General features: G+C 27.9%; 5 protein-coding genes across 5 annotated transcripts; all 5 read right to left on the reverse strand.

Moving 5' to 3' along the window:
- Positions 1-408: 408 nt before the first annotated feature.
- On the reverse strand, positions 409-2,034 carry LOC129908296 (pickpocket protein 28-like). The gene is made up of 6 exons (XM_055984704.1): positions 2,012-2,034; positions 1,684-1,941; positions 1,265-1,618; positions 1,075-1,205; positions 787-1,015; positions 409-715 (listed from the first exon to the last, which is right to left on the reverse strand). The coding sequence occupies exons 1-6, from the start codon at positions 2,032-2,034 to the stop codon at positions 409-411; spliced, it is 1,302 nt and encodes a 433-aa protein (XP_055840679.1).
- A 2,039-nt stretch (positions 2,035-4,073) lies between these two features.
- LOC129910305 (pickpocket protein 28-like) lies at positions 4,074-5,543 on the reverse strand. The gene is made up of 5 exons (XM_055987637.1): positions 5,286-5,543; positions 4,865-5,215; positions 4,671-4,801; positions 4,385-4,601; positions 4,074-4,328 (listed from the first exon to the last, which is right to left on the reverse strand). Exons 1-5 carry the CDS (start codon positions 5,441-5,443, stop codon positions 4,079-4,081), a joined length of 1,107 nt encoding a protein of 368 aa, XP_055843612.1. The 5' UTR covers positions 5,444-5,543; the 3' UTR covers positions 4,074-4,078.
- A 2,472-nt stretch (positions 5,544-8,015) lies between these two features.
- On the reverse strand, positions 8,016-11,132 carry LOC129908301 (pickpocket protein 28-like). Its single transcript, XM_055984710.1, has 7 exons — positions 10,960-11,132; positions 9,506-9,748; positions 9,302-9,447; positions 8,774-9,107; positions 8,581-8,711; positions 8,301-8,517; positions 8,016-8,238 (listed from the first exon to the last, which is right to left on the reverse strand). Exons 1-7 carry the CDS (start codon positions 11,130-11,132, stop codon positions 8,016-8,018), a joined length of 1,467 nt encoding a protein of 488 aa, XP_055840685.1.
- A 1,352-nt stretch (positions 11,133-12,484) lies between these two features.
- Positions 12,485-14,599, reverse strand: LOC129910304 (pickpocket protein 28-like). The gene is made up of 7 exons (XM_055987635.1): positions 14,417-14,599; positions 14,089-14,319; positions 13,765-14,031; positions 13,358-13,693; positions 13,162-13,292; positions 12,892-13,096; positions 12,485-12,824 (listed from the first exon to the last, which is right to left on the reverse strand). The coding sequence occupies exons 1-7, from the start codon at positions 14,578-14,580 to the stop codon at positions 12,581-12,583; spliced, it is 1,578 nt and encodes a 525-aa protein (XP_055843610.1). The 5' UTR covers positions 14,581-14,599; the 3' UTR covers positions 12,485-12,580.
- A 6,692-nt stretch (positions 14,600-21,291) lies between these two features.
- On the reverse strand, positions 21,292-23,607 carry LOC129908303 (pickpocket protein 28-like). The gene is made up of 7 exons (XM_055984712.1): positions 23,456-23,607; positions 23,194-23,349; positions 22,467-22,733; positions 22,060-22,395; positions 21,869-21,999; positions 21,606-21,807; positions 21,292-21,535 (listed from the first exon to the last, which is right to left on the reverse strand). Exons 1-7 carry the CDS (start codon positions 23,605-23,607, stop codon positions 21,292-21,294), a joined length of 1,488 nt encoding a protein of 495 aa, XP_055840687.1.
- Between the last annotated feature and the right edge of the window lie 623 nt (positions 23,608-24,230).

The following is a 24,230-nucleotide window of genomic DNA, read 5'->3' on the forward strand; positions in this document are numbered from 1 at the left end:
TTCATCTGTAGGGCACCTATTTGTTTGGAAATTTTTTACTTTTTTTTTTGTCTGAAACACACAATTTATATTGTTTATAGATTTTATTTATTTTTAAAAATGCGTGCAAATTATTATCGACTCAAATATGTAATTTCATCAATGACTAAGCTGTATCTAATAGAAAAATTTTAAACTATATATTATTTTCGAAACTTGATGATATGTTTCTTGAGAACCGAAAGAAAAAAAAAAACAATGACATCATCCTTGCTTTTTTACTAGTAAGTACCTTTTTTTCAATTCATTCGGAAAGTGTTCAAATGTTCTTTTTCTATGATGTGTATTTTGAAATTACAAATATAGAAAAAATTTGTTTTCCATAAACAATTCTAACTCTCCAAGCGTTGATACTAAAATTATTCGACCTTATTGCGAATATCGATGTTTAACATTTTTTGTCTGTCCATTCAAAATATTTAAGTGACCAGAATCAGCCCAAGTATTTCTCTTGTTCCTCTCCTGTTGTGTTATTCTTCTGTTTTTCAAATTCGTCAATAATCTCAATGTCGAAAAGTATACCAATTCCACCAAACTCAAAATCGAAACACCCATAAATAGTCCCAGCAATCCTCCACAATTTGCAATAAAATCTGACATACTATACAATTCGGATCTCTTCAAGCCATTAAAGTTGTCTTCTTTGAATTTTAATGTAATTTTAGTTACTCGATAGCTTAAAAAAAAAAAAAAAGAATCCTTTATAAATCTCTCCACTAGCAAAAAAACCTTTATTCTAATACCTACCTTGAATTGTCCTTGTTTGAAAAACCCTCATCTGATTCCTCTATCTGAGCATAGTTTATTGGAACTTGATGTTCGAGCTCGGCTTTGTATTCAATACTTATACAAGTTGGTAAACAATTATAAGCATTTAAATATTTTTCATAATTAATTGTCCATTCTTTGCTTGTGTACATGACCGAATCAACACATGTAAGTTTGTGATATCCACAAATTGGATGAGATGAATTTCCTATATTTTTCAAAATCATTGGTTAAGACTATTGTGTAGACAAAAATGTGTTTTCTTACTTGGCATTGAAAATTTGACACATCCACATTCTGATAGAGTCATATTTGCCAGCCATTCCGACTCACAATTAGCCTGAGTGTAGACTTTGAAATACCTCAAATACCGTTCATTCTGATAATAGCATTGGCGTCTAAATTTGGAGATAATAAAATACCAAACAAATGTAATATTTTTTTGATAATTTCATACCTTTCTGGGGAATAATGTCTTAAATCTTCAGAGGTCATAATTTTCGGTTTGATTGTTAACGAAACCGATTGATCTAAGGGAACATTAATAAAATTCTTCCACACTTGTGGATCTTCACCTGGCGTATGAAGAATTACTTTGAAACCACGAACAGAATTTCTACATAATTGTTCTTCGTCTTCTCTTCGATCCCTTAAGGATACAACAAGGCTTTCTTTGTCTCCAGGTCCAATAACACGAACAGGAAAAGTCTTTTCATCAGCTTGTTGGTTGAAACCGTTTTCTAAATTCCAATCTAAATCTTTAACATTGTTTAATTCGAAACCGATAAAATCTTTTTTGCGAGCGTTGTACCTTATTTTTGTGGAGAGATTTTTTAGAAAATGATTTAAAACACAAATTTTTTGTTGTAGACTTACAATTCTGTCCGATAATGTTCAGATTTAAGTGAATTAAATGAAAAGCAAATTCCTTCGTCAGTTAAAACACTATCAAATATCTCTCCACAATTGTAAAATTTATTCCTCCAGTAGCATTTTTGAAGAGTCTCGTTGAATGTTGGTGCTGCAATTGACATAGCTTTGATCAAGTCTGATGTATTTGCTAAAAGCTTTTCTTCATGAAAGAAAAGAGAACTTAAAACGCATGTCTGTGATACTCCATCCCAGAGGTATTCCCTTTAATTTGAAAAAACAAAAAAAATGTTAAATAATTTCAGAACTCTACAATAAATCATCATGTTCTCACTCATTTTTTGTAATATGTTTCATTAATCCCAGTTTTATATAAACTTTTGTGTAATTTAAAACTTTCATGTGAGTTTTAGTCTCTGAGCAAATTGTCACTGTAGGAAAGGAAATTTCCCAAACAGGTGTTAGTTTATCATTGAAAGTAACAATAACTGGATTGTTGTTCCGTTGGTCCACAAGATTATTAATTAGGTAGCAACACATTGAAATTGATATAATGACAGCTAATATCCAAACGATTCTGGAAGAAATATGTTATATTGTGTCAAATAAAATCTCAAGAATTCAATACCTATCGAAAATTGGTCGTTTTTGTTCTCCAATATATCGAAATCCATGAATTGAACTCTCTTCAAAATATTCAATGAATATTCCTTTGAGAGCTTGAAATTTTGTTCCATTTGTAATGATCTTTTCAAATGGAGCATCATTAATTGACTCTGAATTTTTATCTTTTAAATTAGTCATTATGCTCTTATACCCACAAAAATGACCTAATGTTTCGACGACTCAAAATCGTTTGAAAATCATTTCATAGGTTTGAAAGAAATTCAGAAATTGATTATTACGTGTTGTTTTGTTTGAATAGTAAGCTATCCAGTAATTAAATTTGTATGCAATATAATTTTTACTGATGGAAAATTGTTGAAAAATGATAAGCTACATATGTATATAAACGTGTTCAAGGACAAAAAGGTTATAATTAGCTGATACTACCTAATGTCACTATAACTTGTATAAGCAAACCCAAACCTCAAAAAAGGTCAGACAAATTGAGCATATCACTTAACAGTGATTCACAAAAATCAAAAAATTCGAAATTCTAAATAATGTTATACCTATTTTGGAGTTGGATTTAGCAGTTTTTAAACAAGAATCCCAGTAACTTTTGTCAATTTTGTAAATAAAGCAGCCGTTGGACCTAATAATTCCATTTTTTTTTAGCCAAGTTGCTTACACCTAAGTTCCAAAGAAGATTCTATGTTTCCAGACTTGTTAGCCTACAAAAATGCAAAAGAGTCAAACGATACTAATTTTTCAGTTTTTTGACACTTTAGATCAAAAAGACTTATTTAAGGATAAAACTGTTAGATGTGACATCAGCATGAACAGGCAAAAATTTACGCCTAAAATCATTCAAATTAATCAATTTTGAAGGTTCAAATTTTAGGCCCGATATGTAACGTCAAAATTTTTGAACCAAATTAGTCTAAATCGTTTGACCACTTTGATCCATTTTTCTCTACAAAAAAATCCTTCAAGAAGATGTCAAAAAATCAAATTTTACACTGAAAAAAAAAAATTAACTGCTTTCGTTTGTCCATCTTGATTTCTTAATATTTACCCAAAATTATCGTTTATCCACATTACCCTTAGAAATGTTAAAAAAAATATATGCTGCAATGAAAAATTCAAAAAACCCCAAAAGAAAATTTTTTATAATAATTGTGCTACCAAAAAACTTAGTTAGCTATTATTTAACTAAATTTTAAGTTCTAAAATAAAAGAAAAACAGGGATTTTGATTTTTTTGTAGTGTAAAATTTGCTTTTCGGAATACCTCTTAAACTAAGCACAAAGGGTTAGTTTAAGCAGAAAAAATTATTTTTGATTTTGTTTTGTTTGAAAACACGCAAAAACAAAAATTTTTTTTTTATAGAAAAAAAAAAATTTTGCAGGAAAGTTTTAATTTTGAAAAAAACTAAAAATTAAAATACTTTTGTATGCTTAGTAATTAATTTGATTCCTGGAAGAAAAGTTCATAAATTTATTATAATATTAAGTATAAAAAATATTAAAATTTTTAAAATTTTAAAAATTCGCTTAAAAAAGTTAATTTTTTAAAAAATAAAAGGAAATTAAAAAAAAATCTACCTCTTGAACTTAAATTTAATGCATAACTTTTTTTATTGCTGTAATCAAGTAGAAAAGTCAAAATAAAACACTTGATTTATTGTTCAAGGTTTAAATTGTAATTTAATAAGATAAGTATCTTCTATTATCATAGAATATTGAAATTTGAAAAAGATAAAAATGTGTTAAAATTTTTTTTTTTTAACTTTAACTTATACAGTTTCCTTAAACTTCTTCGAATCAAAAGGCTCTATTTGTTGTCTTGATTTCAAGTTCCACAATAGTCTTATTGTAAAAAAGTACAAAATTTCAAACACACTCAAAATCGATACACCCATAAAAAGTCCCAACAAACCACCGCAATTTGCAATAAAATCAATTGTACTATACAATTCTGAACGTGTTAGACCATTAATGACATCATCTTCAAATTTTATTGTTATTTCAGTTAGTCTCGTATCTCTAAAAAAAAAACAAAAAAATTCCATAAAAAAATGTTATCAATTAAATTTTCTTACCGTGTATAATTATGATCATATGGAACTTGATGTTCAATTTCAGCTTTGTATTTAATATCTAAACAAGTTGGCAAGCAACTGTCAATGCATGTTCTTTCTTCATTATCACTGCCATAAATATTTGATTTTGACATAAATTTCCATTTACCAAAATTTTTTGTAATATCTTCAAAGCATTCAGCATTTTTAATACCACAAACTGCATGTCCTGATTTTTCTATTTTTTTTTTTTTTTTCAAAAAGACAAAATTAATGTAATAAAAAGGTTGACCAAGATAAAACTTACTTGGCATTGAAAATTTGACACATCCACATCTAAAAAGGCTCGTATTAGCCTGACATTCCATTTCACAATTGGCTTGAGTGTAGACCGTGAAAAATCTTAAATATCGTTCATTTTGATAGTAACATTGGCGTCTTTAAAAACAAAAAAATCCTGTTTTTTACAAAAAAAAATCAATTTTTGTGACAATTTCTAACCTTTCTGGCGAATAATGTCTCAATCCTTCAGAAGTTGTCATAATTTGGGGTTTAATTGTTAGCGAAACTTTTTGATCAAAAGGAACATTAACAAATTTCTTCGACATTTGAGGTTCATCTCCTGGAACGCGAAGTATTAACTTAAAACCTTGTGAAGGAACTCGACATTTGTGATCTTCATCGTCCTTTTTATCTATTAGAAGGACTTTTACACTTTCCATATCGCCAGGAGTATGAAATGGAAAAGCTGCCAAATTATAAAGTTTTTCTTTGGTGTAGCCATTTTCTAGGTCCCAATCCAAATTGACAGTGGCATTGTTTGTGAAAAAATCTTTTTGACGGGATTCGTAACTTTTTTTGTAAAATGAAAAGTTTAATTTTTTTTTGAAAAAAATCCAAATTTTTTTTATAATTTACTTACAATTCGGTCCGATAGTGTGTTAATTTGATTGAATTGAATGCAAAACAGATTCCTTGTTCTGTCAAAACGGGAACAAACATTTTATTACAATCACGATTATTCTTTGTCCAATGACATTGCAAAAAAATATCGTCTAATTTTGGGGCTGCATTTGACATAATTTTAATTAAATTTGATGAATTTGGAATTAAGTCAGCGAAAGGAGGAATCGAATTGTTTGGTAAAAGTTGACATGTTTGTGATACGATTTCTGAGAAATAATGCCTTGATTTTCCAAAAAAATATTTTTAAATTAAAATTGGAACCCAAATTAGTCAATAAAGAAAAATATTATTATTCTTACTCATCTTCGGTATATTTTTCAACATCACCAAGTTTTTCATTTGCACTTTTTGTAAAATTAATAATTTTGCTATAAGTTTTAATTTCCGGGCAAATTGTAAGTGTGGGAAATGGAATTTCCCAAATTGGTGTTAATCTTCCATCTAAAGTTACAATGACTGGTTCATTATCACGTTTGTACCAAATAATGCTTATTAGATAGCCGCATGTTATAAATGAAAATATGAGAGCAATCAACCAAATTATTCTGGAAATACAAAAAAACAAATAATAAATTGTAAGAATCTGCCTCAGCTTATATTTTGATTTTAAGATAAACCCATAACATTATAAAATTTTGGGAATTCAAAAGGCTGACAGTGTTTTTTAGCACTTAACAGGACAGCATGATGTAAAAAAAATATCAGTGATGTTTCTTAAAACTGTTTTCTTGAATATCCGACATCAAAACTAGAAAAACTATGATTTTTTAAATAATCAATTTCGACTTTTCTTTGTTGTAATTTGGTTCAGGGTCCAAAGTTAACAATTATTTAGGTTATTTTCAAAAATTTGTGCTAAATTTAAAAAATTTATTCATAAAGTTTTCAAAAATGAACTAAACGTTAATTTTCCATAGATTTTTTTACTAAATGTTCAACTATTAATTTTGTAAATTTGCTGTCGAAAGATGTTTTTATAAATAGAAATTTAGGTTTTTGAAAATTTAATGACGAAAATTCTTTGGTGTTTCATTTTTCAGAGATTTTTTCGAGACTAAATTTATAAATTTAGTTTACAAATCTACATACAGTTACAAATATTTTTTTTTTTTAATCTGCACGTTTCCTCATTGTTTCCAAATAAATTTTTCTCAAACTATTATCCTTTTCAAATACTTTTTCAAATAAGGAAGTTCTGGTTCACTTTAAGGTTATGAACTTTTGGCCCGTGGCCTTCGAAATTTTTTAATGTTTTTTTTTTTTTTTTTTTTTTTTTTTGAAAAACCCTGTAAATTAAAGTTAAAATTGTTGATTTTAAATGTTTTTATTTAGCTACTGAGATCAAGATAGTTTATTATAGAATCTCTGTCAAAATTATAGAGCATCAAACTATTTTAATCACTGATTACAAAAAAAAAAATATGACAGACGTTTTTTCTGCGCTTAAACATACTACAGACAAATTCAAAAAGCGTTTTCTTAAGCGAGCTCAAAAACTCATTTAATTATTAGTTTTGATGATAAATTGAGTGTTCTTAGACATTATACACGAATCATTCCCTTTTTGGGTTGTATTATGAATTTACTGTCTCCTCGAAAAAAACACCCTTTCACCCAAATTTATGTATTTCACGAAAACTCTTTATTCTTAAATTTCATAAGTGTGACCCATCAATTTTTTTCAAAAACTACTTAGTTTTTGCAATAGACCCACATTTTTTCTAAACCTCAAAAAACACCCTTTAATGACTGTTCTCATGGTAAAGCCAACATTTTTAATAAAGATCGAAAGGCTAAAATGTACACCTTTAATTGACTTGTTAGCGAATTATTCTGATTTTCCAAAAAAACACCCTTTCAAAAAAAAGTTCTTATATTCCAGAAACAATTTTTATAAAATATTTTTTGACCTTCACCCTCTTATTTTTTTATAGATTTTTTTTATTCTTGGTTCTATCCAAGTTTTATGAGCGTAACATTTTTTGTAAAAGGTGTATTTTGACTAGACTTTCACAACCTTGTATTGATAAATTAATTTTCCATAACTATTGATGCAAGTTTTAGAGAAAGAATAATTGTAAAAAAATCAATTATGGACAAGAAAAGCATTTCAAAGAAGGGATTATTAGAAATTTTGCAAGAACTGCATTTAATTGAAATTCGTAAAAATTTGCGTTGAACAAGCTATTAAAGTTTTAGTTTCCCTTGATTGGTCCTTCTGCATACTTCATTCTGGACTTTTTCGTTTGAGACACTTTGTATATAAATATTTTTAAAAATAAATTCTATACACCAATTTTAAGAAATTTATTAATCTCAACTCAAAAACAAAGTTTTGAAAAAAAAAAATCATGACCCGTTTGCCGTTTTCAATAAAATTATTTTTCAAACAAAAAAAAATTAATATTTTTAAAAAATCTAAAAAAATATGTTTTAAAATTTTAGAAAATTTTCATTTTAATGCTTTTAAAATCAGGTTAGTAGTTAAAATCAAAGATTCGTTTTAATGTTTTATGGCAGGTACCTACCGTTAGTAAAGATCAAACAAATATTTTTTTTATTTCAAAAAGAAGGCTTTATTGGAAACATTACACACAAAAATTTTAATCAAAAATTGTAATCAAAAGTAATCAAAGTACATGGTTTAATACAATATCTCCTCCAAATTCAGCATTACAAAGTCCATTCATTCCTGTTGTATTCTTCCCCTTGCCATCAAATTCGTCCATAACCTCAAAGTAAAAAAGTAAACAATTTCCATCAAACTCAAAATCGAAATACCAATAAAAAATCCCAATATTCCTCCACAATTTGCAATGAAATCTGTCCAAGTGTATAATTCAGAAAGTTTTAAAGCATTAAAGACATCTTCATCAAATTTAAATGTTATTTTAGTAGATCGTTTATCACTAAAAAAAGATGCAAGAAATAAAAGATAAAATTTTTATAAAACAAATATCCTGATTTGTACCTCAAACCATGCTCATAAGAAACTTGATGTTCAAGCTGTGCTTTATATTTAATGCTAATACATTCTGGCAAACAGCTATTAAAGCAAGATTTCCGTTTACTGATAGCAGCCAATGGATTCATTTTTATTACAATTTGCAGGGACTTACGACTGCGTTCGATGGGATTTAAGCAGTTTAAATAATTTGTAACACCACAAACTGGATGAGATGAATTTCCTATTTTTTTAATAAATAAAAAATTATTCAATGATTTGAAAAAAAAAAAAAAAAAAAAATTACTTGGCATTGAAAACTTGACACATCCACAATTCATTAAAGTTTCATTCGCCATACATTCCATTTCACAATTAGCCTGTGTGTAGACTTTAAAATATCTCAAATACATTTCATTCTGAAAATAACATTGACGCCTTTAAAAAATTAAAATTTTATTACCAAACAATTATAAAAAAAATTATTGAAATTTTCAAACTTTTCTGGTGAATAATTCCTCAATTCCTCCGAAGTGGTCATAATTTTAGGTTTAATTATAAAAGACATTTCTTTATCCAATGGAATATTGATAAACTTATTCGCTACTTGTGATTCTTCTCCAGGTGTTTGAAGTATTAATTTGAAACCTTGATATGGCGAATGCCTACATTTTTTATCTTCATCGTCGATTTTATCTTCCAGAATTATGCTTAGACTTTCTTCATTTCCAGCTGATACAACACGATATGGAAATTTAACTAAATACTTGTAATAACCATTTTCTAAATCCCATTCAAGTTCATCTTCATTTTCATATTCTTCAACAAAGAATTCTTTTTTACGTAAATTGTAGCTTTTTTTTTTAGAAATTTTGATTATTAAAAATACTTGTAAAAAATCTTGTAATTTACTTACAATTCTGATCGATAATATTCAAATTTAAATGAATTAAATGAAAAACAAATTCCTTCTTCAGTCAAAATAGTATCAAAGATTTTTTCACAACGTATTTCAGAGTCTCTCCAACGGCACAAGGTAATAGCTTCTTTTAATGTTGGAGCTGTCTTTAATAGAGCTTGAATTAGATCTGATGCATTGGTTAAATCTTTTCCATAATTAAGTGTCACGTTACTTGGTGCACAAGTTTGTGATATTGCCTCAAAGTAGTAATCCCTACAAAATATAACATGCAAATAATAAAACAGAAATGGAAAATTAATTTTTTTCTTACTCTTCTTTTGTTATATTTTCTCCATTGGAAAGTTTATTTAATATTTTTGTATAATTGAAGATGTTTGTGTGGGTTTTAGTTGCAGGACAAATTGTTATCAAAGGAAATGGTATTTCCCAAACGTTTGTCAAGTTTTCATCGAAAGTCAAAATGAAAGATTTATTGGTGTGTTTTTCCCAAATATTGCATAATAAATAGCAACATGTTGAAATTGATACAATTACAGCAAGCAACCAGAAAATTCTAAAAAAAAAAAAAAAAAACGTTAAAACTAAATTATAGATGAAAAAAATCATAAAGTGTACTTAACTTAGAGTGTTTTTTTTTTTTTTGGTTATTCATTTCGGCTTGTTTATAATAAAACTAATAAATTACTTTTTTTTTATATTCATATTGCATTCTTTTACAAACTACACACAAATATTAAATAAATAAAATTTTTCTAAAAACTGATTTTAATTTTCACCAAATTGTAACTTGAACCACTGATGTCTTAGTAATAAAAAAAAAATATTTTTGTTTATTAAAACCTAATTTATATAGGCTACAAAATTAGTTTCCAACTCAAATCAAGTTTTCTTCTCAGCTCTTTTGTTTCATTTCGATGAAAGGTAAGGAGAAAAGGCTAATGTAATTAACTTTAGTTGATTGAGATTTTATATTTAACTATAGAAATAAAATTCCAATTTTGTTGGTTACCGGATCTTCAAAATGCCCATGACCAGCAACCGCAGTGTGGGAAGTACCGGATTCTCAGTTTGAAATTTCGACATGGTTGGCTTTTAAAAATTAATACATTTTTTGTAGGCATCCTAGAAATATGATTGAAGCGTCATATAAAAGGTGAAATAATAAGATCATAGATGATATAAATTTTTTTCTAGGTTGTCATATAAAAAAATGGACTTTAAGGTAATTGAAGAAAAAGAAGATTGATTTTCTTGGTGTTTTTTTTTTTAATGAAAATTGATAGGGTTCAAAATATTCTAGCTCTTGTTGTGGATGTTGTGCAGACATGGTTGGTAATTTGGTATGAATATTTTGAGCTGAAACAATATTCTTTGTTATTTAATGGCGTAATTTTTTTGTAAGCTTTTCATAAAAAAAAATGATATAATGAGAAAAGAAAAAAAAAAGTATTTGTTCTAGCTTTTTCTTGTTAACTATGATAGAATCAAAAAAGCTATTCCAATTTTAAAAAATCATACAGATCTTTAGCTTAAGTACTTTACTATAACATTTATTTTATCTTATAATTTTTTTACAAGAAAGTTGACAAATATATAATTTATAGATCATTTTTTTTTTTTAAGAAAACTTAAAAAAGCTATTGGTAGTTTAATACTTTCAAAATTAAATATCAAGCGCTCTTTTTTCTTTCATTTACCAAATGCCTTTTTTACGTCTTATTTGATTTTTTTTTTTTTAATTTTTTAGGTCATACAAATCCTTACCTATCCAAAGCTGGTCTCTTTTGTTCTCCAATATATCGAAATCCATGAATTGAACTTTCTTCAAAATATTCGATGAATATTCCTTTGAGAGCTTGAAATTTTGTCCCATTTTTAATGGTCTTTCTAACAGAATCACAATCTGACTCTGAATCAGCATCTTTTAATGTTTTCATTTTATTATTGATTGAGAAAATCTTGTTTTGCGTTTGTTGTTTTTCCATTTAGTATTTTTCTAACTGTAGCTACTTCTTTCTATCAATGCACTAAGTTTTCAACTGCAATCGCTTAGAACTTATGAACACGTATTTAAAAGCTATTTCTTTTATTTTACATATATATTTATTTTTTTTTTTTTTTAAATTGATTGTACTTTACGATAGGATATGCATAGCATATAGACATAGTATGACAATGTTTTAATTACGATATATTAGCCTGCATAACGATATACAATATAGTTCATATCAAGCTCGATTCTTTTAAGTAATTGGTTGCTTACATTATTTATAATACAAATATTTTAAGTAAAAGAATTCTATAAACTTACAAATAGAATATAGTAAAGCCTTATGCAATATGAGTGTGTCAAGTTATTCAGGTGCTAATTAAGTGCTCTGCAAAAAAAAATGTACTTAAATATTTTTTTTTTTTTAATTTTCTTGAATAAATACTCGTCTAATATGAATTAAGGACCCTATTTCCGAGATTTTTCAACGAAACAAATATTCTTGTTTTCTATCTTGAATTTCGAATTTCTCAAAAAATTCAATGTTTTTCTTCAAAATTAGAGCTGAAAAATTAAGTGCTGGACTAATTTCTAGAAAAACGAAAATTAAGGGAGTGAATTTGTATGGAAAATGAGAATATTTTTTTATAATTGGAAAATCTCGAAAAATGCTTTTGAAAATCACTCAAATAAGTACATTTAAAAAAAAAAAATGTTTTTTTATAAAAAAAAAAAATTTAGAACTTTTTTTTGGATTCGTAATGCACATAATTTGCAACTAAATACTATAATACTTAACCCGATTTTTAAGGTATTTTCTGGTAATTGTTTTAAAACAACTTTAAATCAAGTTAGCGGAGCATTAATTTTTTACCATTTATTTTAATTTTGGGGTAGGAACATACATAACTAGTAATAATAAAAATCATGTTCTGCTCACCTTGCTGTACTAATTTGAGGGACATTTGCCATAAAACTTTTTTTTATGTTTGAATTTTTTCTTAGCGACTTTCGGATTTAAAAAAAAAAAATTTTTTTTGTTTGAAAATTGGACTTATATTTTTTTTTAAATTTTGGTTTAAGTTTTGATTTTTAGTACTTTTATAAAAAAAATTGTTTTTGAAATTTTATTTTTTAATGCATCATTATATCTAAAAGAAATCAAATTGCAAAAATTCTTGCAGCACAAATTCATTTAAAAATTTAAAATACATTATGTGTATACAATTTTCAAATTTGTACATAAGAGTTCTAAAATTAAAGTAACTTGAACTAAAACAAAACTGGTATTCATTAATTTGATTGATGATTAATGTAATAAATGATCATTAATCTGAATTAGGTACTGGTTACATTTTGTAATGAGAAATTACTGATCATTAATCATTAACCAGATCACTTCTTTTCCCAACATTGCTTCACATCTTGTATCTGTCTTCTTGCTTTCAAGTTCAACAACAGTCTAACGGTAAAAAAGTAAACAAGTTCCACCAAACTCAAAATCGAAACACCCATAAAAAGTCCCAGTAATCCACCACAATTTGCAATAAAATCTGTTATACTGTACAATTCTGTACGTATTAAACCATTGACTACATCTTCTTCGAATTTAATTGTCAACGATGTTAGACGAAACAAACTAAAACAAAATAAGCATTATATCAATGAGAAAATCTTTAAGAATATTATATATAATAGTTTTGTACGTGTTGGTACCGCCATCACGAGGAGTTTGTAGTTCAATCTCTGCTTTGTATTTGATGTCAAAACAAGTTGGCAAACAATTACCAGTACATGCACTTTCACCAAAACCCTTTGTTTTAGCCATAAATTTCCAACTAACAAAATTATTTGCGACTTGATCAGCGCAAGACGATTTTTTCCATCCACAAATTGGATGAGATAAAGCTCCTTTTTTTTTGGACAGAAGACAAAATTAGTTCAAATTGTTTGAAAAAAAAAAAAAATAACCTAACTTGGCATTGAAAATTTGACACATCCACATTTGGCAAGGGTTTGATTTGCCAGACATTCCAATTCACAGCTGGCTTGCGTATACTTTGTATAATACCTCAAATACCGTTCATTTTGATAGTAGCATTGACGCCTTTTAAAAGTTTTTTTTTTTTTTTTTATAACAAAACAAAGGACTAAAATAAAAGATTTTCAAACCTCTCTGGTGTATAATGTCGCAATCCTTCCGAAGTTTTCATAATTTGAGCCTTGATTGATAACAAAATATCCTGATCAAATGGAATGTTAATAAAATTCTTTTTTACTTGTGGTACTTCTCCAGGAGTTTGAACAATCAATTTGAAATCCTGCGAATAAGTTCTACATTTATTATCTTCGTCTTCTATTTTATCTGTTGGATTCAGAACAAAGCTTTCCGTAATTCCTGCTCCAACTGCATGAAAAGGGAATGCTTCCAAAAAATATAGAGCTTCTTCATTGTAACCATGTTCAAGATCCCAGTCTATTTTGCGATCATTATTGTCAAAGTTGTTTCTTGTTTTTGGTATGAAATTTAAATGTTAAATTATGTTCAATGTAATGAAATATCTTATAACTAAACTTACAATTCACTCTGATAATTTTCAGATTTAATTAAATTGAATGAGAAACAAATTCCATCTTCTGTTAAAACAGGATCAAACAAATCCTTACAATTAATTTTATCTTTCCAAAAGCATCCAGACATTATTTCTTCGAATGTTGGAGCAACATTCGACATAAGTTTGATGTATTTTGATGCATTCGGAATAAATTCGTTGGAATACTTTCCGTTATAATCAAATCCATGAATAGAACATAGTGTTTGGAATCCAAACTCCAAAAAGTATTGCCTTGAAAATATAGTTATTAATTTAAAACCAATAGCGATCTTGAAGCCAAAATCATACTGATACTCATCTTCCGTTAAATATGTTGGCTCTTTTGTGAGATTCAAAGTTTTGTTGTGAATTTTGATTTGCGGACAAATTGTTACCATGGGAAATGGAATTTCCCAAACTGGCGTTAATCTTCCGTCTGAGGCTACCAGTACTGGATTATGGTTACGTTGGTCCCAAATATTGTAAATTAAGTAGCTGCATGTTGAAATTGACACAATTACAGCACCCAACCAGATTATTCTACAAAAAAATTACTCAAAATTTTTTTTGATGACACACAAATTTTGAAAAGTGATTAGGTAAATCTTTAACCATCCCCATATTTTGTTATAATTACCTTTCCAAAGCTGAACGTTTTTGTTCGCCAACATATTTGAATCCATGAATTGACGTCTCTTTGAAATAATCATAGAATATTCCTTTAAGAGCTTGCAACGGGGTTCCATATTTAATGAGTTTCCCAATTTGATCAGCATTTGTTACTGAATCAGAACTCTCCATAGTTTATTTCACTTATTATTAAAACAATTATAAAAATAATTTTTTATTTATTTATTTTTTCTATCTTCCATCCACGTCAAAGATTACAAGTTTTGTGAAAAAAAATATTTCTTGGAATGTACTTTTTGTTTATTAGTTGAAATAGTTGATTTATTTCACCCTTAAACTACACCACAGGGATATTAAAATTTAAAATAAATGAAAAACTTAGATACAAATGCGAAGAGCAATAAATTATAATAAATATTATGGCACGACATGTCATGCAAACGACACCCCAATAAGGTAGGTAGGTACTAGGTACAAACAAAAAAAAGAGAATAATAAAAAAAAAAAATCGTTTTTTAAAATAAAATAACAAAATCTGAAATCAAATTGAATTCCAAAACAAGTATACAGTTTTGATTGATATATTAAGATGCATTTTTAGAGAAAAAAAAAATTCAAAATCGTTAGAGCCGTTTTTTTATAAACTAATTTTTTATAAATAATTTTTTGGAAAAAAAGTTTAAAAATAAAATTGGTATCAATGCCATTTTGTAGAAATCACCAATCAACATCTAAATCCAAAATTTTGAAAATTTGATTTCAAATTTTTTTTAAAAATCCAAAAACTATTTTTTTAAAGTTTAATTTTTGGTTTATATTAAAATTATATTATATATATGCTTCTTTACAAAAAGTTTCGTTGAAATTGAACAAGTAGTTCTGGAGATAATCGGATTTGAAAAAAAAAAAAAACCGTTCTATGGCAGGTACCGTTAATAATGATTTTCAAAATCAAAATTTTTCAATAAAAGATAGATCTTGTCTTAAAACTTACATTTGAATTTTGTAAACAAAATCGTTGGAACCGTTTTTGTTTTTACTAAAATCGGTATATGACGGGAGCGGGTCATAATTCTGCTTGTCAAAATTCTGTACGACAAAATTCTGTAGGGTCAAAATACTGTAATACCATAATTCTGTACGTCATTATACTGTAAATACAAAATTCTGTACGTCAAAATACTGTATCAACAAAATACTGACATGCAAAATTCTGTTTTGTAAAATTCTGTACTGCAAAATACTGTATATCAAAATTCTGTAAAAATGCTGTAAAAAAATATCGTTTTGATAATGTAAAAAAGTGCGCGCGCACTTTCAGAATATTGTTCCTACAGCATTTTGCACATACAGAATTTTGACATACAGTATTTTGGCATACAGTATTTTGAATACAGAATTTTGCAACATACAGAATTTCGACCCCAACCCGTATATGACAATATGGGGTTGGGGTCGAAATTCTGTATGTTGCAAAATTCTGTATTCAAAATACTGTATGCCAAAATACTGTATGTCAAAATTCTGTATGTGCAAAATGCTGTACGAACAAAATTCTGAAAGTCAATATTCTGTATAGCAAAATTCTGGTTGGTCAAAATACTGTATTTCAAAATTCTGTACATCAAAATTCTGTACATCAAAATTCTGTAAAAATGCTGTAAAAAATATCGTTTTGATTATGTAAAAAAGTGCGCGCGCAGCATTACAGCATTTTTACAGAATTTTGAAATACAGAGATATTTAAAAGAAGGTTTACTATGAATTTTTAAGAGATCAACTTAATAAAGAGGCAAGCTTCTAAGTATTTTGAGGTTCAGAATTTTGTATTTATACAGTATAATGACGTACAGAATTATGGTCTTACAGTATTTTGACCCTACAGAATTTTGTCGTACAGAATTTTGTCGTACAGAATTTTGACAAGCAGAGTTATGACCCGCTCCCGACAATATGACCGTTATGATTGTTTGAAATAAATAAACGCTTCAATTGACTCATTTTAAAAGTACACAACCTGTTTTCTGACGACGTTATCACGTAAAATCATCGTTAGTAAACCGGCTTTACAGACAACCTCTTTTTTTTTTATATAAAAACAGATGTGTAAAAAAAGCTGATTTTCAAACCTTTCTGGTATATAATGTCGCAATCCTTCCGAAATTGTCATAATTTGAGACTTGATTTTTAGCGAAATATGATGATCAAAAGGAAGGTCAATAAAATTCTTTGATACTTGTGGTCTTCTCCTGGAGTTTGAACAGTTAATTTGAAACGCTGAAATGGAGCTCTTCATTTATTATCTTCGTCGTCGTAATTATCTTTTAGATAAAGTCTAAGTCTTTATGTAATTCCTGATCCAACTGCATGAAAATGGAATGCTTCCAAAGAATATAGAGCTTCTTTATTGTAACCATGTTCAAGATCCCATTCTATTTTTCGATCATGATTGTCAAAATTGTTATCGAAGGAAACGTTTTGACGGGAATTTTTGCTTTATTTTTTTTTTAATTCAATATCAAATTTACCTTGAAATAATATAATAGGCTATTACTACTTACAATTCACTTCTATAATATTTAGATTTTATTGAATTGAATGAGAAACAAATTCCTTCTTCTGTTAAAACAGGATCAAACCAAAGTCCACAATAATTAACTAATTGTTCTTTCCAAATTCATTTTCGAACGAATCAAACAAATATCATGTTCGAAGGCTACATGTTTGCGATACAACTTCTGCAAAGTATTGCCTTGATTTCATATATAAATCGGTTAATATTAAATATTTATTTTATTGTGATGTTTGTTCGTACTCATCTTCAGTTAAATTTGTTGACCCATGTGTAAGATTGAAATCTTGATGGTTAATTCTGATTTGCGGGCAAATTGTAATGGTGGGAAATGGAATTTCCCAAACAGGCGTTTGTCTTCCATCTAAGGTTACTAGAGCTGGATTATGGTTGCGTTTGATCCATAAATATTGCTTATCAAATAAGCGCATGTTAAAATCGACAAAATTACACCACACAACCAAATTATTCTAAAATTAAAGAAAAAAAATAACGTTTTATTTAAAATCTTGTCTTCGATCTGAGATTTTGTAAGTATAGAGTAGGTATAGGTATAGTAACGATAACTTTGAATTTTCATTCAAGATCTAAATAAAATTATTCTTTTTCTTAATCTTTTTCGGATTCGCTATGATCTCGATGTGTCGGTAAAATTTTCTGAACGTTACTGCTTTACCGTAATGGTCTATTGTGGTAACGCTACTAACTAGCTACTTCTTTCTATTAACGTACTAAGTTTGCAACTGCAATCGCTTAGAACTTATGAACACGTATTTAAAAGCTATTTCTTTTATTATACATATGTATACATTTTTTTTTTTTTTTCAAAATTGATTGCACTTTACGATAGGATATGCATAGCATATAGACATAGTATGACAATGTTTTAATTACGTGCGATATTAGCCTGCATAACGGTACGCAATATAGTTCATATCAAGCTCGATTCTTTTAAGTAATTGGTTGCTTACATTATTTATAACACAAATATTTTAAGTAAAGGAATTCTATGAACCTACATATTGAATATAGCAATATGAGCGGGCAGATGATTATGCTATGATACAAATAAAAAAAATTAGTAAAATAATTTTTTTGTTTAATTTTCTCGAATAAATGCTCGACTAATATAAATTAAGGACTTCATTTTTCGGAGACTTTTCCAAAATTTCACATTTTCTATTTCTCTGCTATCTAGAATTTCGAATTTCTCAAGAAATTCAATTTTTTTCCTCAAAATTGGAGTTGAAAAATTAAGTGCTGGACTAATTTGTAGAAAAAAAAATTGAATCACTTAAATAAGTCGAGCACTTAGTCATACTATTTTACTTGCGATATAGGTACTATAGGGCAAGTTTAGGATTCGTAAAAAAAATCGAACTCGAGATAACAATTTTACATGACATTACGATGACGGAGAATGCCAAAAAAGTGGGTCCGGAAATTCTGTCTGTCTGTCTGTCTGTCTGTCTGTCTGTCTGTCTGTCTGTCTGTCTGTCTGTCTGTCTGTCTGTCTGTCTGTCTGTCTGTAAGAACCTCGAGCTACAGCCTAAACTACTGAAGCGATTTTCTTCAAACTTGGTAGTTAGCAGTTTTGGGTGATTCCCTAGAGGAGAAATTGAAGTTTTTTTTTTAGGACCAAAACTAACGGTACCTGTCATATAACGGAAACAGAAAAGTTGATTTATTTCAAAAACGGCTATAACGATTTTGATTACAATTTTTCTGCTTACTGTTACAGATAAGAGCCTCCTTTGATAATAAAAAAAATATTTTTTGTACCGTTATTAACGGTACCTGCCATAGAACGGTTTTTTGGATTTATGAATTTCTCAAAAACGACAAAACAGATTTCGACCAAATTTTTAATACAGAAACGTTTAATCAATCATTATTTAAAAAAAATTTTAATTTTTCAAAAAACACATTTTTGGATTTTTAAAAAATATTTCAAATTTTTTTTTTGAAAAATCAATTTTTTGGAAACGAGTTGCTGAAAAATGTTGAAATTTTGTTTTTATGTGTAAATTAATTATTTATTCAAAATTGCATATCAACTTTTTTTTTGAAAAATGTTAGGAAATTTTTATATACAAAAAATTATTTTTTTAAAAAACGGCTCTAACGATTTTCGAAAATTTTTTTCTAAAAATTCCTTTTTATACTAGAAATAAAATGGCATACTTAGTTTTTTGTAAAAGATCATTTAAAACTGCATTTAATTATTTATAAAAACAGATTTTATTTTTTTTGCACCACTAAAGAAAATTTAAAATATCAAATTTTAAATTTTCCCTTATTTTGTTCAATGATAAACTTTAACATTAGAGTAACTTTTACCATAAGAGCAAGTACGTGCGACCCCAGTCGTGCAATTTATTTTACTTGCGATATAGGTACTATATATCAAGTTATGCATTCGTAAAAAAAAAAAAATTTGAGATAACATTTTTCCATGACATTACGATGGTAGACAATGCCAAAAAAGTGGGTCCCGGAAGTCCGTCTGTCTGTCTGTCAGTCTGTCAGTCTGTCAGTCTGTCAGTCTGTCAGTCTGTCAGTCTGTCAGTCTGTCAGTCTGTCAGTCTGTCAGTCTGTCAGTCTGTCAGTCTGTCAGTCTGTCAGTCTGTCAGTCTGTCAGTCTGTCAGTCTGTCAGTCTGTCAGTCTGTCAGTCTGTCAGTCTGTCAGTCTGTCAGTCTGTCAGTCTGTCAGTCTGTCAGTCTGTCTGTCTGTCTGTATAAGGAGCTACAGCTTAAACGGATGGACCGATTGATGTCAAACCTGGTATGCAGCGTTATTTGGCGACTCTCCAGAGGGGTTTTTGGAATTAATTTTTTTGGACCAAAAATAACGGTACTTGTCATATACCGATTTTAGTAAAATTGAAATATCTCAAAAACGGTTCTAACGATTTTGTTTAAAAAATTCAAATGTTAGTTTAAAGTTAAGGTCTATCTTCTAATGAAAAAATTTTTTTTTGAAAATCATTATTAACGGTACCTGCCATAGAACCGTTTTTTTTTCAAATCCGATTATCTCCAAAACTGCTAATTCGATTTCAACGAAACTTTTTGTGAAGAAGCATTTATATAATTTAAATATAAGCCAAAAATAAAATTTTGAAAAAAATAATTTTTGGATTTTTAAAAAAATTTTGAAATTTTTCTTTTTGAAAAATCAAATTTTCGAAAACGGGACATTTAATTTTTTTGAAATTATGTTTTTAGATGTTGATTAGTGATTTTTACAAAATGGCATACCAATTTTATTTTTAAACTTTTTTTCCAAAAAATTATTTATAAAAAATTAGTTTTTTAAAAAACGGCTCTAACGATTTTGAAAAATTTTTTTCTAAAAATGCATGTTAATATATCAATCAAAACTGCATACTTGTTTTGGAGGGCAATTTAATTTCAGATATTATTTTATTTTTTTTAAAAAACGAATATTATTTTTTTTTCCAAATTTTTATATAAAAATTCTTAAAAATTTAAGCAACTTTAACTCTAAGAGCAAGTTCGTGCGACCCCAGTCGTGCATTTTATTTTTAATGTCTACCTAAGAAAATTTTTTTTTAGAAAAAAAAAGTTTTTGGAATTTTTTTTTGGGTTCGTAGAGCACATAATTAGCAACAAAATACTATAACACCTAACCCGATTTTTAAAGCTTTTCTGGTAATTGCTTTATACCAACTTTAGCTCAATTTAGCGGAGTATTTGATTTTTAACAAAAGTAGTGGAGCATTTAGTTTAGTTTTGGGGTACTTAATTAGCAATAATAAAACTTATATTCTGCTCACCTTGCTTTGCTGATCTGATGGACATTTGCCATAGAACGTTTTTTTTTTTTTTATTTCTGAATTTCTTCCGAGTGACTTAATAAATTCACACTAAATTTGTAATTTTAATATAAATCATAAACAAATTTTTGAAAAAAATGTTCGGATAAAAAAAAATTTATTTTTGTTATTGAAAAATCAAATTTTTGAAATTGAACTTTTATTTTTTTTTTTTTTTTCTTTAATTTTGGATTAAATTATGATTTTTAATAATTTTATAAAAAAATTGTTTTTTAAATACCTAAGGGTTTTGAAATTTTGTTTTTTTTTTTTAAATTCATCATAACAACTATAAAAGAAATCAAATTGCAAAATTTTTTGGAGAACAAATTCATTTAAAAATTTAAAATGTAAACAATTTTCAAATTTGTAAATAAGAGTTCTAAGAATTTTGATTAATTTGATTAATTAATCTATATTACTGATTACATTTTGTAAATAGAAATCAGTGATAATTAATCTTTAACTAGGTCACTTCTTTTCCCAACATTGCTCAACATCTTGTATCTGTCTTCTTTCTTTCAAATTCATCAACAGTCTAACAGTAAAAAAGTAAACAAGTTCCACCAAACTCAAGATCGAAACACCCATAAACAGTCCCAGTAATCCTCCACAATTTGCAATAAACTCCGTTGTACTATACAATTCCGAACGTAATAAACCATTAAAGACATCTTCTTCGAATTTAATTTGCAACAATGTTAGTCGAAACAATCTGAAACAAAATAAGCATAATATAAATAGAAAATCTCGAAGACAAATTTATACATATTATTTTGTACTACTTTGTGATACCGTCACCAGGAATTTGTTGTTCAATCTCTGCTTTGTATTTGATGTCAAAACAAGTTGGCAAACAATTACCAGTACATGCACTTTCACCAAAAGGCTTTGTTTTAGCCATAAATTTCCAACTACTAAAATTATTTGCGATTTGATCAGCACAAAACACTTTTTTCGATCCACAAATTGGATGAGATAAAGATCCTATTTTCGACAGAGAAGACAAAATTAGTTAAAATTGTTTTTGAAAAAAAAAAAACCTAACTTGGCATTGAAAATTTGACACATCCACATTTGGCAAGGGTTTGATTTGCCAGACATTCCAATTCACAGTTGGCTTGAGTATACTTTGTAAAATACCTTAAATACCGTTCATTTTGATAGTAGCATTGACGCCTTTAAAAGGTTTTTTTTTATAAATTTTTTAATTATTAATCATATGAATGATTTTCAAACCTTTCTGGTGTATAATGTCGCAATCCTTCAGAAGTTGTCATAATTTGAGGCTTGATTGTTAACAAAACATCGTGATCAAATGGAATGTTAATAAAATTCTTTTTTACTTGTGGTACTTCTCCAGGAGTTTGAACAATTAATTTGAAATCCTGCAAATAAGTTCTACATTTATTATCTTCGTCTTCTATTTCATCCGTTGGAATTAGGACAAAGCTTTCCGTAATTCCTGCTCCAACTGCATGAAAAGGGAATGCTTCCAAAGAATATAGAGCTTCTTCATTGTAACCATGTTCAAGATCCCAGTCTATTTTTCGATCATTATTGTCAAAGTTGTTTCTTGTTTTTGGTATGAAATTTAAATGTTAAATTATGTTCAATGTAATGAAATATCTTATAACTAAACTTACAATTCACTCTGATAATTTTCAGATTTAATTAAATTGAATGAGAAACAAATTCCATCTTCTGTTAAAACAGGATCAAACAAATCCTCGCAATTAACTTTATCTTTCCAAAAGCATCCAGACATTATTTCATCGAATGTGGGAGCTACATTCGACATAAATTTGATGTATTTTGATGCATTGGGAATAAATTCGTTGGAATACGTTGTGCCAGAATCTAATCCAGGAATAATACATCCTGTTTGCGATCCAAACTCTCTAAAGTATTGCCTTGAATAGAATTATTAATTTAAAACCAAGCGATCTTGAACAGTGATGGGAACTATTGAATGATATGTACTATCGATAGTTAGTAACTGAATTATTTGAACTATCGAATAGTTCATTCGTTCATTCATTCATTCATTCATTCATTTGAATAAACTCTATCGAATAAAACTATCGAATAAAAACTATCGACTTTCGAATAAAAATACTACTGGAATGAAAAAACTATAGAATAAAAAAGCAAATTGAATGAAAAAACTATCGAATAAAAAAAACTATTCGAATAAAAAAAAATATTCGAATGAAAAAACTATTCGAATGAAAATAGTAACTAAATGAATGAATGATTTAAAACTACTATCGAATTAATGAATATTTTACAAACTGTCGATAGCTTGATAGTTTTTATTCGATAGTTTCCATCACTAATCTTGAAACCAAAGGCTTAAAAAAATAATCATACTGATACTCAGCTTCCGTTAAATTTGTTGGCTCTTTTGTGAGATTAAAAATTTTGTTGTGAATTTTGATTTGCGGACAAATTGTAACCATGGGAAATGGAATTTCCCAAACTGGCGTCAATCTTCCATCTAAGGTAACCAGGACTGGATTATGGTTTCTTTGGTTCCAAATATTAAAAATTAGGTGAATACTTTTTCATGTTATTTGTGTGTTAGAAATATGATTTAAATCTATAACCATCACTCACACTTTTTTATAATTACCTTTCCAAAGCTGAACGTTTTTGTTCACCAACATATTTAAATCCATGAATTGAACTCTCATTAAAATAATCAAAGAATATTCCTGAAAAAACCGACAACTGCAGTATAACGAAAACACAACCGATCAATTTGGTAGTTAAAAGTATTCTCATTTATTCAAGTAAATCTATTCTACTCTATAGCTATGTATGTCTTATATCTATTTTACAAATATAAATGTATTTGTCTTAATCTACTTAAAATACCTTATCTCTAGTTTTCTTAAAATCCTAAAATAACAATAAATGTAAATATAAGATAACGACGCAAGATACAATACATCCTCAATCACAACCATATTGCTCACAGATGTATGTCATAAAACACAATCTCTGAGCAATTACGGTTATGTTTGAAAGGGATCGACATGACCTAGCATCGCTATTTATTTGTTCGTTAAATTCTCTACAGATAATTGAACATACTCCCGCCATTGGCATCATTGAAAATGTGTCAATTTAATGATTTTAGGGTAATGCTGATCTTCAGGAACGTCGTCGTTGGAAATTGGTAGAATTATTGTGGTGAAGATGCTGTATGTAGCAAGTGATGATTCTGCAAAGTATATATCAACTGGATACAACGATTTGAAATTATTCACCAGTGTCTTGAAGAGTTGTAGAATGCACATCAGACGTTGTGTCATACCATTTTAATTTAACATCGAGGAGGCACCTTTGATGTCTTCATATGATGTCTTCTTGTGAGAATCCTAGACTCCATATGCAAGAACTAG

This window comes from Episyrphus balteatus, chromosome 2 (assembly GCF_945859705.1).
Source record: "Episyrphus balteatus chromosome 2, idEpiBalt1.1, whole genome shotgun sequence".
NCBI lineage: Eukaryota > Metazoa > Arthropoda > Insecta > Diptera > Syrphidae > Episyrphus > Episyrphus balteatus.